The 18,118-nt window shown below is 50.9% G+C and overlaps 1 protein-coding gene and 1 long non-coding RNA gene across 7 annotated transcripts in view; both read left to right on the top strand.

The window, feature by feature from the left end:
* The window catches only part of IQSEC2 (IQ motif and Sec7 domain ArfGEF 2), a 76,573-nt gene that overhangs the window by 42,648 nt on the left and 15,807 nt on the right, over positions 1 to 18,118 (top strand). For 5 of the 6 annotated variants that reach the window (XM_036016905.1, XM_028522251.2, XM_036016908.1 and 2 more), the window contains 2 exons: positions 14,290 to 14,551; positions 15,731 to 16,132. In XM_036016905.1, coding sequence (XP_035872798.1) covers positions 14,290 to 14,551; positions 15,731 to 16,132 — 664 coding nt within the window. Of the gene's footprint in view, positions 1 to 13,178; positions 13,435 to 14,289; positions 14,552 to 15,730; positions 16,133 to 18,118 lie in introns of those variants that run through there. The other variant, XM_036016907.1, reaches the window with a different exon arrangement.
* LOC118498567 lies at positions 3,463 to 5,855 on the top strand. The gene is made up of 2 exons (XR_004901058.1): positions 3,463 to 4,459; positions 5,141 to 5,855. It is a non-coding gene; the product is annotated as an uncharacterized LOC118498567 (long non-coding RNA).

Below are 18,118 nucleotides of genomic sequence, written 5' to 3'. Positions count from 1 at the left end.
AACTGGAGTGTTAGAATAAAGTAACGGCTTCGAACTTGGCTGCCATTGTGCTACTCCAGTGGGAAGCACTCACAGATAAGTGTTTCAGCTTCAAATTAGGAACTCTAAATCCTTTGAGAGCTGTTAATGAGATAGACCCAATAGAAGGTGAGAGAAAAGGAGGAGGCAAGGATGTGTCAGTGTCAGCAGACATCCGGGGGGCCATGAGTCCAAGGTAATCATGCAGAAGCAAAAGGGTACTTCTATTAGTGCTCACCCAGTACCCAAAGTCTTTGGTCCCCAACATAATTACTACCTTCTATTCTACTCCTGATACTTGGAGATCCCAAGGGACATTGCAGACAGTTATTTCTCTATGGATTTTGGACAGGAATTACTTCTGCTTTGTGAGTTTTCTGCAGAAAGTAGTGTTTGAGCTGGTCATTTGAAGTCCATAAAGATTCTGAGAGATAGAGGTAGGAGAGGATGCTCTGAGAGTGTAAACAAAGGCCTGGAGGTGAGAAATGGTGAAATGAAGCATTGGACTGCGCGATTAGACGTGCCTTAAACAGCTGTCTGGGGAGTTCAGGCTTCTTGTTTGTGGTAGGCCGCTGGAGAGCCGCGAGCACTTCTGAGTAGGGAAAATGATATGATCAAATTAGCACTTTAGAATGAAGGGAAACTAGGGAGGAAGCTGTTGTAGTAATCAGAGAGAAAGAGAGAGAGAGAGGCTAAAATAGTGGCCGTGGGGATGGAGCAGAGGAGATGGATTTGAGAGGTGACTGGGAGGAAGAGAAGACTGGAGTTAGAGACTAAAAAGGTAATGCGTGGGGGCTCAGCCTCTGCCTAGCATGGCTGGCAGCCACCTCCTTCACCTGTCTGTTACAGTTGTCCCTTCCCACCGTGCCGCAATTATGGGAAGGAGGAGAAGGGACATGCCATTTGCTTAGCCTCTGCCATGTGTCTGTCCCCTCTCCACAGGGCTGCAGTGGAGTGCGGAAGGCGATGAGGTCAAGGGTTTGCATAGGGGGTAACTAGTACATTCGGTGCCTGCCTGCCTGCCTGCCTGCCTGGAATGGCACATAGAAGGGGGGGGGGCTTGGAGGTCAAGGAAGGTACCGCTTACACTGGAGAAGGGCTACGGAACAGCACATACCCCAGCAGGAAGTCCAGGTCAAACGTAGGAGGACAGCCTCCCTGAGCAAGCAAGAGTGTCAGCTGTACCCGGCAATCTCAGCAGCAGCAAGTACCTGTGGAGGACTTCCAGGCGGAACTGAGGTGGGCTTTCTTAGCTAAGACAACAAGAGGTGGTTAAAGCAGTCTTGGAACATCCCAGGTAGCTGATTCCAAGAAAAAAAACAAACAGTGTATATGAATCAGCTGACAGAGTAATAAAGACTTTATCTATGATTTTAAAAAAGATAATGGGTAGGGGGTGGAGGTGACCGAGGGTGGAGTTCACAGTAAGTTGTAGTGTTCAGACCTAGCAATGTGTTCATTCCTTCAGCAAATATTCATTGAGTCCCAGGCACTGTGCTGTGGCTTCGGGACATAGCACTGAACCAAACCATTGCCTGTCGTGATAGATCTTACAGTGGGTAAGACAGATACTCAATAAATAAGCAACTAAATATGTAGACTGTTGCAACACCTGGGGAAAGAGCATCAGTGCAAAAGCCCTGAGGCAAGTGTGTGCTCATTATGTCTGAGGGACGTCAGAGAGGCCAGTATGATTGGAGAGTGAACAAGAGGCAAGAAGAGTAGAAAATGAAGTAGTAGGGGCCAGACGATGTATATATAGCCTCTGGGAGCAATTTACCAGGTAGAATTGGGGGGATTTGGTGACTGGAATCGCTAAGGGAACAGGGAGAATCTGGGGTGGCTCTAAGGCTTGTTCTGGGCTTGGGCGACTGGATGGTTGGTGGTGCCTTTCACTAAGGTGGGAAATGCAGGAGGATAGGTTTGCATTGGTTAGATGGTGAGTTAGAGGTTCCCATGAGCTCTGAAGTCCCTAAGGACCATCTCGGTGGAACTTCCTGCAAGCATTAGTTTTGGTGGGTCTGGGGACCCAGGAGAGAGGCCATGCTAGAGAGAGAGCTTCAGGGGTCCTCAGCATACCTCAGTTATGGAATGGAATGAGATCAGTGACAGTGTGGAATGAAAGAGGAGAGGACCAGAGCAGAACTGGGTAGGAGGTACTAACACATAAGGAATGGGGAGAGGAAGAGGAGCTGGGGGTGGACAGAGAAGTAGGAGGAGAGCCAGCAGGGAGTGGGCTCACTGAAGCAGAGGAAGGAAAGAGCCCTCTGTGCACGGGTGGGGGTGGGGCTTGTTTAGAGTGGCAAATGTTACAGTTGAGGAAGTAAGATGAGGGTGGAAGAGAGTCTATTGGTTTTAACCACTAGGAGGTCCTGGGTGACCTTACTGAGAGCAGTTTCCGTGGCTTGGTGGGCACACAAGGCAGATTGCAGTGGGTTGAAGAGCTTGTGGGAGGTACTGAAATGGAGATGGCCAGTGTAGACAAATTTCTCAAGAAGCTTAGCTGTGAAGAGGAGAGAGGGGCAGTGAGTGCTAGAGGGAGATGTGGGGGCAGATAGAGGGTTTTTTATTCCCATATGGAAGAGAGTTGAGCTTCTATAAATGTTGGTAGAAAGGAGGCACAGAGAGGGAGAGGTTGAAATACAGGAGGGAGAGGGGATGATTGCTCTGGAGGAGGTATCAGGGGTGGGCTCCAGAGCCCGGGTGGAGGGACTGGCCTTAAATAGCATAGGAAAAGAAAGCAGAGGTGGTGGTGGTAGTGGGGGAGGGAATACAAGGGCACTGAGGGTATGGTGAAAGGAATGCTTCAGGAAGGTTCAAAGCAATAAATGGAGATCCCTAACCAAGGGCATGGTTGCTGGAGCTAGGAGGAGGCAAAGAATACTTCTGGTTGGGAATCAGGGAGGACTTCCTGCAGGAAGCAACACTGGAGCTGGACCATGAAGTTCAGATGGGATTTCCATAGGTAAAGATCTGTGCAGAAGGAAGAAACAGAATTAGGAAAGTCCTAGAGGCTGGGCATACTGGTGGAATGATGAACAAGGTAGTTTGGTGAAGGCCGGGCATGAGTGAGCAGGATAACATTGATCCCATTGATGATGACAGTACTAACAACAGTTACCATGCACGAAGCACCAAACCTACCTGGTGGTAGGTGTATTACACACTTGAATTTATTCCCACTGAGCACTGCAGAAGAGGTATTTCCTCCTTTTGCAGATAAGGACAATAAGTCCTAGAGAGGTGAAGAAATGGAGCCCAGTTGATCCTGCTAGTAAGTGGTGGGGCTGACAATTCAAACTCAGGTCTGTCTGACTCTAAAGCTGGTGCTTCTTTCACCTGACAGGAAAGGCCAGGTGAAGCCATAATGTGGGGGAGCCTTGAATGCCAAATTGAGGAGTCTGAACTTTATCCAGGAAGCAATGGGGAGCCAAGGTGGGTGTCTGAGCAGAAGATACGTGGTCGAAGGTGGGCTTTAGGAAGGCTAATGTAGGCCAAAAGGGTAGGGAGAAGAAATCAGGAAGTGGCTGCAGTGTCAGAGTGAAGGGTAGCAGGGGCCTGGCCTGCATATGAGGGAAGTGAGCAGTGGGCCTGGAAGATTATTTGTTCCTCATGACAGCCTTGAGAGGTACAGAGTTTTCTTCTCCTTTTATAGATGAGGAATGGGAGACTCAGAAAAGGGGAGCTGCTTGCTCGGGACTTGAGCCCTGGTTCATGTGATTTGGTTGACTCAGGGGCTCTGTGGAACAATGTGTCAGAGGGAACTCTGAGTATGAGGAGGCTTGTGTGTGCATGCGTGTGTGTGTGCGTGTTTGTGTGCACATGTGTGTGTGCATGCTTGTCTGTCTGTGAGATGGACAGCAGTGCCTTCCCTTGCCTATCCTCTTTCCTTCCCACTTCTTCCTAATCCTCCACTTTCCTAGATTCCGTACCTACTGCCTCCCCCAAGCCCAGGGGTCCAGAAGTGGGGTGATAATGTTTCATTGGGTCTCCTCAGAAGATCAGGCTCATCACTCCAAGGCACCTGCCCCTCCTCCACCACCGCTCCCAGCTCTGCTGTCTGGCCATCCACCTCATGAAGCTATAGCGAAGCTCCAGTGACTGCCACATGCAGACTGGCCCTTGGTACCGCTGTGTGGTACCCTAGGGTACTGTGTATCTGCAGTGACTCCTCCCTGCCTCTGTGGCACTTCTGTGTGGGTGTAAGCGGCCACCTTGGGAATTAGATTCAGCTAATGAGCAGTGAACAATAACCACCACCGGGTTCCCATTGCTCTTATTTGCGAGGCACTTGACATATGTTCCAGTCCTTTCAACAATCCAGTGGGGTTGGCACATGAGCCCCATTTTTGCAGACGAGAAAACTGAGGCTTCAAGAGGGGTGATAATACACCTGGGAACACGGCCTGGAAGCACTGGTAGAGCTGGCATTGCAACCCAGGTCTGTTGTGGCATTGCATCCAAAGTTGTGGGCTTTCCACACTCCATTTCTAAGCATCTCCTATTTCCCCAACCCTGAGCCTTCAGGAAATATTATACAAATCTTTGTCCTTCAAGGGTATAGTGGATTTCTAGGGCTAGTGCCAAGTTCACCCAAAGACCCTGGTGGGATGAGTCTGAGACTTGGACCTTCAGGGACTCCAGATTTAAACCCTGATTCTGCACATACCATCCAGGTATGTGACTTAAGCAGGTTATCTACCCTCTCTGAGCTTCAATTCCCTCATCTCTAAAATGTTGCAGCATTGTTGCAAGTTGGGGGGGGGTGTTAAATGAGATGATATGTGCAAAGTGCCCTAGAGAGCAAGTTGCTACTATGTATTCAAATGAAGGTTGGGCCCCAGTCAGGTCAGAAGCGGAGTCTCTATACTCTGTGTAAGACCTGAAGACTGAGCCCAGCTTGGGTGTGTGTGGGGGGGGGAGCTGTCCTAGGAGGGAACCAGCCACAAGATCCTCTGGCCTAGACAATCCATCGCCCTGGCCTCCCCATTCTGACCCCCATCCTAGTCCCAACTCCCTGGTTCCAGCCCTTCACGTATCTCCCCTGCTCTGCAAACTAATGCCTCTGCCTCTCTCTGTCACCCACCGCCTGTGGCCTCTACCCTGCCCTTCCTGGTCCCAGGGAAGAGGAGGAGGAGGAGACTGAGGAAGAGGAAGAGGAAGACGCTCATCAGTTCTGCTGTCCGGCCTCCGAGTGCAGCAGTCCCTCCTCTCGGTAACTGAGAGGACAAGGGTCATTTTCTATGCAGAAGCAAAAGCCTTAACCAGTCCCCCATGCCCCCCTCCCCGCAATTCCCCATGGCACTCCATCCCTGCTTCAAGAACCAGATGGGCAAGCATCGTGCCCCTTCCTCCCCCACCTCCTTCTTCGAATTCCTACCCCTACTGCTGCCTCCCCTGGACTCCAGCCCCCAAATTATAAATGCTGGAGCCCTAGGTCTGACTCAAATGTGGGAGCAGCAAAGCTTGGAGCTTGGAACCTGGACCCTCCCGCAACTGCACCCCGCTTCCCAGGCACCCTGAAGCCTGCCACTCCTGGAGAGGTCTCCAAATAACATCCCAAGGACCTACCTCTGTCCTCTGTGAGCACAAACAGAGATGCAGGGTGCCTAGGGCTCGGAGGACCAGATGGGGCAGGACCCAGCCTGCCTAATTCCCCATCACTTGTTCCCTTGCTGTGGCCATTGCTGCCATCTCTCCCACTGCTTGAAGGCCTTGTCCCATGCCCCCTGCCACTCCCATAATGCTCTGTAAATATGATCAGGAGGAAAAGGCCTTTCAGAGTGCGTGCTGCTGTGTACAAAGGAATTTCCATCAATAAAAGCTGATCTCTTCTCTCTGTCTGATGTATGTTCCACCCCACCCCTGCTTCCCTCCCCCTGTCTTCTCCAGGGCCTTACCTGCTCTCCTATCCAGGGCTGGGAACAGGGTCTGGGAGAGAGAGTAGGGTTTAATTTGTGGTGGTGTTAACACCCAAAAGGCACCCAGTAAGTGAAGGAATGGTGTGGCATTCTCACCACGAGCAAGCCTGTCACCTTCTACAGCCTGTCAGCCTAAGGAAGTGTGAGCTGGCCAACTTGGACATGTCACTTGGCCTCTCCTCTACCTAGTTCCCCCATGTGTGACAGGAGGCGGGAGGCCTGCTCAAAGGATCTCCAAAGGCTTCTCCAGCTCTGACATTCTGTCAGTATGAGATGCTACAATTTTAAGAAGTTATGGATTTAAGATATGATTCAGTGATATATTCCACGCAGTCCTGTGGTTTCTGTTTCCAGAGTAATTTTGGATTTTCCAATACTGTGGTTTTAAGATTCCATGGTTCTACCATTTCAGAAAAAAATTCTGATGGTGTGATTTAATCTTCTGAGATATTAAGTCTTTGATTCTCTACTTTCAAGATTCTGATTCTGCAGTTTTAGGGATATCTGAATCTGAGGGGAAGCCATTTCTTCCACCCCAGATGCAATGACCCTGAATGTTTCCTGCACCTGCCAGAAGCTGGTTCTAAGAATCCCTGGAGGCTGTCGGTAGGAGGATGAAAGGTGCCCTTTAAGGGCTGTGGAACCCACATCTTGTATCATGTGTCTGTGTTAGCAGCAAAGCCAGGAGACCCCCTAAGTGGGCTCGGATCCAACTTTCCCTTTCTAAGCCTTTGGCATTAGACGGATCTGGGTTTGCCTCTGGTTCTGCCACTTATTCTCTGTGTAAACTGGAGCAAGGATTTCCTTCTCTTTGTGCTTGATTGTGCTTCCCATCACAGTGAGAATACATTTACCTCTCTGGGTTGTTACGAAGAATAGCAAGAAAACACAAGGAGCCCAGCATAGGGTCTGGTGTGTGGTTGGGTGAGTGCACAGTGATCGTGGCTCTTGTTCTGATTAAGGCCCACGTGACAGTCCCTCCTCCCCTTTCTTTCCTCCTTCCCTTCTGTATCTTCATTACGTTGATCCCATCGTTTTTCCAGAGGCTCACCTCATTCCCTCCCTCATTACTTCACTCAGTGACTCAACTTATCTATTCATTTACTCATTCAAACTCTCATTTATTTCTTCCTTTCCTCCCTGCCTCGCTTCTTCTCTCCCTTATTTACTCTTCCAGAAGGCACTGTGTGCAAGGCTTCAAGCTAAGTACTGTGAGGGATCAAAATTAAGACTGGCTGTGTTCGCCATAAGTCCTCTATCTCTCAGGGGAGATGAGAAATCCCTTGGGAAAGTAGGCAGGTTGTGAAGCGTTGAAATGATTAAGCAGATATGGCTTTAGTAATGAGCAAAATATGTTCTTGACCCAAAGAGGAGGGAGATAACAAGGTGGGCTGGGGAGTGGTATCCAAGAGGGCTTACTGGAAGAGAAGGGGCAAGAGTGGAAGGTTGGGAAGGGTTTGAATAGGCATTGAGAGGTGAGAAGTCAGTATAGGAGAGAGACAGAATGGACAAAAACCTGGTGGAGAGTTCTAGGGTCCTGTTGGGCAATGGTGCGTAGATGGCTCTGTTTGGTTCTCCTGGGCATTGGGTCTAGGTGACCTGTGTCTGAGGAGTAGGAGAACATTCTACTCTTCATTTGATTGGAGATAGAAGGAAGTAGAGGGGCAAGGGTCCATCTAAATGAAGGGACAAGGCAAGTCACGGTCAGATGGCCATCATGGGAGCTGTGGCGTAGACTCCTGTGTAGGCAACTGAATTGACTGAGGGCCTGTGCTGTGGAAAGGGGGGGTTCTATCAGCTGTGAGGGAAACTCGTGTGCCTGTGCATACATGTGCATGTCTTTGTGTGAGCCTGGCAGGTGTATAACAGAAATGAGAGACTGTGCACTGCTATATATCTGAGGGAATATGATTATGTGAGGCTGGGTGTGAGGAATTCTGAATGGGTGAGGCCGATTGTATGAGGTGGTGACTTTATGTACCTGGTGGAGATAATCACAAGACTGTGTGTGGGTGGCTTTTGCGCATATGGGACTGTGGCTTCTAGAGTGATAGTTGTCTCACAAGATGGTCACACAGACACACATGAAAACTACCTGTGCTCTTATGCTACCAAGGTGGCTGCTGAGCACTTGCAGTGTGCTGGGCCTGGGCCTGGGCCTGGGCCTGGAACTGGAAGAGCCAGAGAGATGAATCACACCAGCCACTGCCCTTGGGAAACAGGAAGAGGATGGGGAATGGACACTTCAGTAGATAATCACAAGCTGGCTGGAGATGAGGACCACCTGTGACAGGAGTGTGCATAGTGAGGAGTAGCTGACCCTGTCAGGTTGTGAGTCAAAACCAACTTCCCAGGAGGGTTTGCCTGCCCCACATGCTGCAAGATGCAGATGAGCTTCCCTAGACCGGTGGAGTCTACTGGTGAAGGGGAGAGAAAGAGCATCCTGCACAAAAGAAGCCAAGGATGAGCCTGAGCCCAGGCATGGCAGTGTGGATCAGCTCGCCATATCCTAGGAAGTACAAGTAGCCTGCTATTGCTCTTGTCTAGGAACTTAAAGGTTGGGGAGGAGGAGGCTGGACAGATTCAGCTAAAAAGCTAAAAGGGGTGCACTGGCCTGTAAGGTAGGGGACTTGGGTTCTCATCCTGTGCGACCCTGGGCAAATCACTTTGACTATTGGCACCTCGTTTTGGTGCCAATAGTCAACCCTCCCAAATTGGGAGGGTTGGGGGGATTCAGAAAGTCCATACTAGTTCTGTGGATCTTGTACCCTCAGCCTCCCAAACCCATGGGCCATTGCTCTTGCACCAGGCACTTCTGCCTTCTCACCTCAGGCTTTCCTCCTGGGTACCTTCCTCACTCACACAGTCCACAAATATTCACCCAGTCTCTGGCCCTCTGCATGCCCCTGTGGGAAGATGTGGGGAGCTGGAGAATGTAGGGACTCCATTTTGGAGGGGCCGTTCAGTGTGGGGTGGTAAGAGCAGGAACCTTGGTATGACTTTTGGCTCCACCACTGCTGGTCACCGAGACTGTGGGCAAGCTATTTCATCTCTCAGCACCTCAGTTTCCTCATCTGTGTTACCGCCCTCAGGAGAACCACCCAGACCTTGCAGGGTTGCTAGGCCTAGAGAAAAGCAGGTACTTGGTAAATGGCAACTATTATTTTTACAACTGCAAAGAAGCAGAGCTAGGATTCAAACCCAGGTCTGTGTGCTTGCCAGACTGTGTTTGCCCGCTGTCTGCCCAGCCAGTCCTTTGATGGCTTCCTTCTGCCCTGCCAGCCCCGGTGCCAAGCCAGGCTGACCTGAGGTTTGGAAGCCCTGTGGCACTGGGATTGGACACCAGGAACAGTTTGCAAAGGAGCTTTGGGGCAAGACGGAGGTGACTGGAGTCCTTTGGCCCCTGGCTGGGTCCCATCTCCTTGTCCAGTCTTCTTCCAGCCTCATCTAGGTGTGCTGATCTCATCTTGTTTTCTTGTCTCTCACTTCCGGTCCCCCCCTTGCAGCCCAAGTTGTCATGGGGATAGTCCTCAGCATCCCTGGCTTCCTCTTGCCCTCATCTTATGGTATCTATAGCAACAGCCCCCACTCATTTCCATGGCAACTGCATCCTCATCCCATCCCCTGCTGGCTGCCTGGCTCTGGGCAGTGCCAATAAAGGGAAAGAGGGAGAGAGACCTCCCATTAGGAAAAGCAGCTGGGGAGGGTTGGTGTCTCTGCCATGAGCATGCTACCACAGATCCAGACAGAACATCCTGCCCTGCCTCTCCCCATCTTAGTGCCTTGACTCACAAGGTCCTTTACTCCTCATCTCTATCAACTGCTCTTAGCCAAGGCCCCATTCAATAGCTTTCTCCCCCAGGATGCCTTCAGGCAATAGGGGAACTAGCAGGGCTCTGGGCTTCCAGTCCCTGTTCTGCCTCTTGCTGAGACCTTTGGCAGTCAGTTCCCCCCTTCAGAGCCTTTCTCCTTACCTGCAGTGTAGGAATCCTAATTCTTCCTTCACATTTGCCATGCAAGTTAAATAATGTGCAGAAAATGCCTGACACAGGGAAGGTGCACTGTACATGCGAGTTTATTTTTATTCTGCTCAGCCACCCCCAAGCAGAAGGAATCTCTCTCCTGAGCTCCCCCAACACTTCCTCTGTTCCCCAGCCCTGAGAACTTTCAGCTTTGTACTGTGGTTATTTGTGACACATGGTTTATTTCCCCCAACGCAGAGGACACTCTCAGTTTCCCCTGCAGAATATAGCCCAGTAGGGAGTGCACATCTGTGTGTGTGTGTGTGTGTGTGTGTGTGTGTGTGAGAGAGAGAGAGAGAGAGAGAGAGAGAGAGAGAGAGAGAGATTGATTGATTATGATCAGCATGTCCCTGAGTGTTTTGGGGGCTGTGAGTTAAGGCATTTCACGCCCCCAAGTCTCAGTGTTGGGAGCATTGCCATCAAGCACTGTCCTTTTTGCCAGGCCCTCTAGAGGGAGCCTGAGTTGACAGCCTGACTTCCCTGCCGCTATTCCCTTTGCAACCAAAACTGTGCGTCAAGCTCCCTAGGGTGGAATTGCCAAAGAATGGAGAGCCAGGGGGCAGCACCGAGCCAGAAGTGGAGAGAGTCAGTGAGAAGTTCTGAAAAGACATTTTAGACCCTGGATTTGCATCCTGACTTTCGTACTTAACAGCTGTGTGACCTTGAGCCAGTTTACATGATCTCTTTGAGCTTTAGTGTCCTCATCTAGAAAGTGGTGCCAATGGTGACTTCCTCAGTAAGTTGCAGGCTTCAGTGAACCAATTAGTGCCCTTGCCTTAAGGATCGAGCTGGCTAGAGGGCCCTATGGCAGCACAAAGAAGGACCTGTAAACCAATCTGTGTGAAAGGGGAAGGCAGGCATGGAAGGGCACACCTCAGCTAAATGTTGAAGGGTGAGCAGGAGGTTGCCAGGCCAGGGTATTGGGGCAGAGGGTATATGAGGCAGGTTAGGAGAGCCATCCATGGCTGTGGTGAGGAAGCCGGAGGTTATCCCATGAATGATAATTCCTGAAATACCTGTTGGATCATGATCGTGTCCCTCCTCTGCTCATCTCAGAGCAAAAACCAGTCTTTATCATGGGCTCAGTACTCTTCATGATTTGGCCCCTTGTTACTCCTCTGATCTTATTTCATATCACTTTCCTTCCTGTCACTCTGCTCCAGCTAAACCGGAGCAGAGGAGTAACTGTTCCTCAATCATGCCAGGCATAGTTCTACCTCAGGGGCTTTGCACTAACTCTCCCTGCTCCCTCACCCCCACCATCTGCACTGTTCTTGCTTCAGATAACCACACAGCTCAGTTTCACTTCCATCAGGGCTCTGCTTATATGCCATTTCTTCAAAAAGACCTTCCCTGTCCACCACATCTAACACAGCACTTTTTATTATTGTGCTGTAGTTTCCTTCCTAGCACTTTACCGCTACCTGCAACGATAGTGTATATTTATAGTCTGCTTCTCCCACTAGAATGTCATCTCCCTGAGGGAAAAAATCTTATGCATCTTGTTCACCATTAAATTTGCAGCACCCAGCACTGTGCTTGGCACAGTGAAAGTGCTCAATCGTTGTTTGCTGGATGAGTCATGGGGCGCTCTGGAAGGGTTTTAGTGGGAGAGCAAGAGTCAGATTTGTACTTCAGAAAGCGCTCTCTCTCTCTCTCTCTCTCTCTCTGACCATAGGATGGAGAACGGATTGGGTGCTGTGGTCAGAATTTAGGTGAGAGGACTTGTGTCTCCTCTCACCTAATAAGCCCACCAGAGCTCATTCACTGATTTCCTTACTCTGGGAGTTTTTTATTGAGCACCTACTCTGCTCCAGGCCTTGAGCTCTGTGTTCATTAGGAGATTCCCAAATTGTCTTCTTGTGCTGGGATTCTGGGAGTCATGACCACAAATAGCGGTCACGCTTTGCCAAAGCTAACCTGCACCATAAAAAGAAGGACAGGCATGCTGTGTAGGGGAGCTCAGAACAGGATCAGGCATCATTTCTGGTTGGAAGCAGGCTTCAGAACAGCTTCTTAGTGGTGGCATATGACCCGTGGGGGATTTTTCACATTGCAGATGGCAGAGATGATAGGGACTGCATTCTAGGTGAAAGGTACTGTATGAGCAGCTTTGGAGGTGGAAAACAGAGGAATACTGGGAAGAAACAGGATCTGGGCCAGGCTGGAGGGAAGGGTGGATGGGGTGGGGGACCGGCAGCCAATGCTGCAGCATGGATTAATGTTTATGAGTGTGAACTCTGGAGTCAGATTGCCTGGATCTGGACCCTGGCTCCACTGTTAGTAGCTGCGTGTGTCACTTAACCTCTCTAGGCCTCAGTTTCTTTATGTGTAAAATGAAGATAAATAACAACACCTATCTCATAGTGTTGTTTTGAAGAGTAAGCATGTTATTATATGTGAAGTGGTAAAGGCAATGCATGAACATGCTACATGCTCTCTAGGCATTAGCAATTATTATCTTAGTCCTCAAATGCCACAGTAAGGAACTGGGGCTATCTCCTGTGGGCAGTGGGAGCTTTAGCTAGCTCATGAACAAAGGAGAAGGTTGATCAAAACTGAGCTGGAGCTGTGTAGTGGGAGAAAGAAGTTTGAGAGGTGCTGGGCAAAATTCTACGGCCCTCAGGGGGAGGAAAGAAGCATCTTAGATGCCTGTGGTAGGGACAAGGGGCTGGGCTGAGTCTGACTCCTGGAGGGCGACTGCACAGGCCCCGGAGGCCCAGGAGAAAAGACAATTTGGGGTAAAGAGCAGCCTTCCAGTTTGTTTTTGCCTGGCTTCTAATAATGTTGCAGACTAATGCTTGCGAGGATGGAAGATGAATAGTGGGCGGGAGCTCCCGCTAGGGAGAAGCAGAACTCCTCCCGAGCAGCCCAGGACTCAGCCTCACTGTTGCAGCTTCCCCACTGAGCCCAGCACCCCACCCAAATTGCTCTTCTGCAAGACTGGCAGGCCTGTTGCAGCTCCAGCTCCTGCACTGGTAGAGAGCTCCCCTGCACCCACCGCAGCTCTCCTCTGCCCTGCACCCTGGCCTTTGCTAAGTAAGGGCTGAAAAGTGGCCCCTTAATCCTTTCACCAAACAATAACTCCCTCCACCTGTTGCCTGCCCAAACCAGACCATTACCTGGGCCCAACCACACCCATTTCCCCCTATCCCACAACCCCCTCCAGGCCTCACCAGATATCCTCTTCTGAGTCCCTTCCCTGTCCACCCACCTCTGTGGCTCTGCACCATGCCCTCTGGGCTCAGGGCGTCTGAGCTCTGTCGCCACCTGGGTTCCCTGGCAGCCTGGTTGCCATGGCACCATGGGAGCGGGTCAGGTGGAACAACAGCTCTGGGTAACCAGGGGGGGCAAGGCCCAGTGCCCAGCTCCTGCCACTATTCAGCGTTGAGACCCCTGTCTCCCTTCCCCAGCTGAGCAGAGGAAGCCATGAGGAGAAAAAGGAAGCTGCCCCGCAGGGCAGCTCTTTACCTGTGAGGATGCTGGATGGGAGGCACCGCCCACTGTCGCTGAGCCCTGTGCCTTAGCAGCCAGGGAACCCTGGGAACTGGCCATGCCCAAGTCCAGGCATCTAAAGGCAGGGGTGGGGCTGCAGGGGGCAGGGTTGGACAGGGAGGGGAGAGCTTGGATGCCCAGGATGCCAGGAGTGGGCCTTGGGTGTGGGGAGAGGGCTGACCTGGAATTGTGCTGGGGATCGGGCAGGGAGGGAAACCACAGAACAGTTGTGTCGGGGACAGGGCCATGAGGGGATAGAGCTATAAGGGAAAAAGGTGTGGGGGAGGGACGGAGCTCTAAGGGAACTGGTCCCTGAAGGGAAGGAGGATTTGGAAATGGAACTATTAGGACAAGACTATTAGAAAAAGGGACTTATGGAGACATGATCAGAAAGAAACTAGTCTGGGGATAAGTCTGTGGTGGGATATGGCCATGAGGGGGCCAGGCAGTGAAGGGGGTGAATAGGACTGGGGCCAAGACTGAGAAGACCAAGCCTTAAAGGAAAGCAGTCTAGAGGATGAAGCTGTGAGGGGACGGGGTCTGTGAGGGGGGAGGGACACTTCAGGATGGAGCTGTGAGAGGATGGGGCTGATGTGGAATGAGGATAGCACTATGAAGGCAAGGGGGGCTGAAGGAAGGGACCATGAGGGTAGTGAGGAGACAGCTTGGGGGGTAGGACTCCTTTCTGGCATTTAATTGTTAGGGTCTTTGTGTCTGTGAAGAAGCCTCAGGAGGTGGGGTTGCCAGAAGGAATCTAATCCACATGCTCCGTCTGGCCCAGCAGACCTGTCCTTTGTTCCCACATCCTGGCTCATCTTATCTCATCCCCGCAGTGTGGAGGGTGATGCCCCAGGCAGTGACCTGAGCACAGCGGTTGATAGTCCTGGGAGCCAACCCCCATACCGGCTGAGCCAGCTGCCCCCCACCAGCAGCCACATGGGGGGCTCCCCTGCTGGGGTGGGCCTTCCTTGGGCTCAGCGGGCTCGCCTCCAGCCAGCCAGTGTTGCCCTGAGGAAGCAGGAGGAGGAGGAGATAAAGCGTTCCAAGGCCCTGTCGGACAGCTACGAACTCTCCACGGATCTGCAGGACAAGAAGGTACGGCAGACATGGCTCTGGCTGAGAATGAAAGTAGGAGTACAGGAATGAGAGAGCCACGGGAGGGATTGGGATGTGGCACTTGGGGGTGGTCTGCAGAGAGAGATAGTGAGACTGGAATGGGAGAAGACTGGCTCCAGGACCCTTCACCCTGCTGGGGATGCATTCACCACCTAGTCACCAAACCTTGATTCCCTCAGCAAGCACACTCCTTGAGCTCCATGTTGAGCACTGGAGATGTAAAAATGAATGAGCCCTGGACCCAGTTCTCAAAAATTTCAGTCTAAGGGGAGAAGCAAACACATAAGTTGACAATTTCAGAAGAGTGTGCTATAGTGTATTACATATAGCACACAAGATAGTGTTTGACTAAAGTGGGGGCACAAAATATTACGTATAGAAAAAAACTGGAAGGATATATACCACAATGTTAAATGTGGTTATGCCTAGGTGTTGGGACTTTAAGTGACCCAACCTTCCTTCCTTCCTTCCTTCCTTTCCGCTCTCCCCACTCCCAGTCGCCCTCCCTCTCCTCCCCTCTCTATCTCTTCCTCCTCCTTGCTCCCAGTTTTTCTTTCCTTCTTTCTCTCTTCTCCCTCCTCCTCCCTCCCTCCCTCCCTTCCTCCCCCGCCCTTCCTCCCTCCCCCTCCCTTCCTCCCTCCCTCCCTCCCCCTCCCTTCCTTCCTTCTTCCTGTCTCTTTCTTCCCCTCTCCCTCTCTCTCTCTCCCCCCCCCCCTCTCTCCCCACCTCTCTCTCCCCCTCACTCCCTCCCCCTCACTCCCTCCCTCCCTCCTCCCTTCCTTCCTTCCTTTGTCTCTCTCTTTCTCTCTTCCCCTCTCCCTCTCTCTCTCTCTCTCTCCCCCTCCCTCCCTCCCCCTCTCTCCTCCCTCCCTCCGCCCTTCTTTCTTTCCTTTTTTTGACTTCTCTATTTTGTCTAACTTTTTTTTGGAATACTATCTACTTCTTGTAAATAAAAAAAAAGAGAGAGAAACCACAGTCCCGTCCCATGTAACAAGTGCTATCTGAGACTAGAGTGAAAGACAATGCTCTGGGGGCAGCCTGGCGCATTCAGGCAGCTGTAGGCAGTTAGCTGCAAGGTGGCTGCGGTGTCCTTGAGGTCCAGGGAGATGAGGCTGTAGTGAATGTCTGACCTTGTTCCTGTCAAACCTCCCCTGCCAGGTGGAAATGCTGGAAAGGAAGTATGGGGGCTCCTTCCTGAGCCGCAGGGCTGCCAGGACCATCCAGACGGCCTTCCGCCAGTACCGCATGAACAAGAACTTTGAGCGGCTCCGCAGCTCAGCTTCAGAAAGCCGCATGTCCCGACGCATCATCCTTTCCAACATGAGGATGCAGTTCTCCTTTGAGGAGTATGAGAAGGCACAGAACCCCGCGTACTTCGAGGGCAAGCCTGCCTCGCTGGACGAGGGTGCCATGGCTGGTGCTCGGAGCCACCGGCTTGAACGGGGACTCCCATATGGAGGCTCTTGTGGAGGGGGCATCGATGGTGGAGGAAGCTCTGTCACCACATCTGGAGAGTTTTCCAATGACATCACAGAGCTCGAGGACTCCTTCTCCAAGCAGGTGAGCATCCCTGAGAAGGGCTTTCCCTTCCCATCCCTATGTTCCATCTACTCCTACCACTTTTTACCTATAGTTCAAACTAGACGTTGTTGCCCAACAAGCATTTAAGAACAATGACCAGTAGGGACTATGGGAACAATGAAAAACAGTTGACAAAATGCGGGAACCACGGGGGTCGGTGTGGAGGCTTTGGCCTTCGAGGGTTCATTTCCCCCTTTCCAGGTACCTAGGGCCAGAGGTTTAAAGACCGTTGAGGGTCACCCTTGGGTTGGGTGGTTCATTAGCTTGGGGAGTCAGGAGGCCTGGCCCATCTCTCCATGGTGGAGTGTGGCATCCTGCAGCCCTCTGGGAGGGAGCCCACCCACCGGAAGGCAGGAACTCCTGGGTACTTGCTGGGGGTGAGGAAACAATTGGCAAGACCAAAAATTATATAGTTAAAACAAGCAAATTAAAAATCTGGATGTATAAAACACATAAAAACATTAAAAAAATCTCACTCTTTGGAACTTGATCTACTATCAAATTAAGGCCTAATAACAGGTGATGAGCACTTACTGTGCGTACGTCATAATGACCTGTGAGATGGGGGCTTACCCCAATCTTCCAGGGGATGTGACTATGGCTCTGAGACACTGAAAAGTGTAATGACTTTTCTGAATTGGATTGGAACTCAGCTCTGTCTGGTTCCAAAGCCCACGCCCTTTCACTTACACCACAACACCACAGACCAGGCTCTGTGCTGGGCACCATGGGGGAGACAGAGGAACCACCAGGGTCCTTTTTCTCAAGGACCTCCCAGGCCAGTAGCTCTCAGGGATCTAATGGCCAACATTATGTGCCCATGACTGTCTCCTAAAATAGAATGTGGTCAGAGCCATGAGAAAAGATCACATGGGAACCTAGAAGACAGAGAAGAAATTTTCTTCTGGGAGGACCAGAGAAGGCTTCTTTGAGAAAACAGCAATGGTGCTGGGCCTTATGTGACAGATAAGGTTTAGCAAGTTAAAGCTAGGTGGCTTACATAGGCATTGCATCAGCAAAAGCATGGAAGGGTGGGAATGCAGAGGGCACTGATGGTAGTGGGAAGAGTATTCTGGGCTTGGGTGTGACGGCACAGCTGCTCAGGTGCAAATTCCAGCTCTGCCATTTCCCAGCTGTGTGACCTTGGGTAAGCTGTTTAACCTCACTGAAACATGACCAATAACATGGAGGTAGAACTTTATTTTTAGAGTTGTTCTGGAGATTCAGTTCAGCTAGGTAATATATGCAAAAATACCTAGTATTTTGTAATATATACAAAAATCTAAATCACTCATGTATTCACTCATACAACAAACATTAATTGAATATCTCTTCTCTGTTAAGAAATGTGTTGAGCTGAGTTAGAAAGAGAGAAACTGGGCCTGAACCCATCCTTCAAGAAAGAGAGGCGAGAAGGGACTCACAGTCTGGTGAGAAGATCAAGGAACCAGGCCTAGGCCCAGCTCTCAGTGCTATCCAAGTCTGATGGGGAAGTGTATTAGTTATCTACTGGTGTGTAACGAATGATCCCAAAAGTTAGTAGTTTAACACGGAACTGAAAGACTGAGCTTAAACAGCAAATATTGTCTCTGAGGGCAGTGGCTTGGCTGGTGGTTCTGGCTTAGGGTCTCTCATGAGGCTGTACTGAAGCTGTAGGGTGGGACCACAATCACTGAAGACTCAATTGAGGCTGACAGATCTGCTTCCAAGCTCACTCGCTTGGCTGTTGGCAGGAAGATTTAGGTTCTCACTACATGGATCTCTCGATAGGGCTGTGCACAGCGTGGCTTTCCCTGGAGCAAAGGGTCTGAGAGAGAGAAAGCACAAGCCAGTGAGAGTCCTCAGGACAGAAGTTGTAGTCTTCCTTAACCTATTCTTGGAAGTGATATGTCATCACTTCTGACATATGCTACCAATCCCACAGACCAACCCCAGGACAGTATGGTACACAAGGGTGTGAATACC

The sequence above is a fragment of the Phyllostomus discolor genome, chromosome X (assembly GCF_004126475.2).
Source record: "Phyllostomus discolor isolate MPI-MPIP mPhyDis1 chromosome X, mPhyDis1.pri.v3, whole genome shotgun sequence".
In the NCBI taxonomy this organism is placed as follows: Eukaryota; Metazoa; Chordata; class Mammalia; order Chiroptera; family Phyllostomidae; genus Phyllostomus; species Phyllostomus discolor.
The sequence above is the reverse complement of the archived record's forward strand: the minus strand, read 5'-3'. Positions and strand labels throughout refer to the sequence as shown.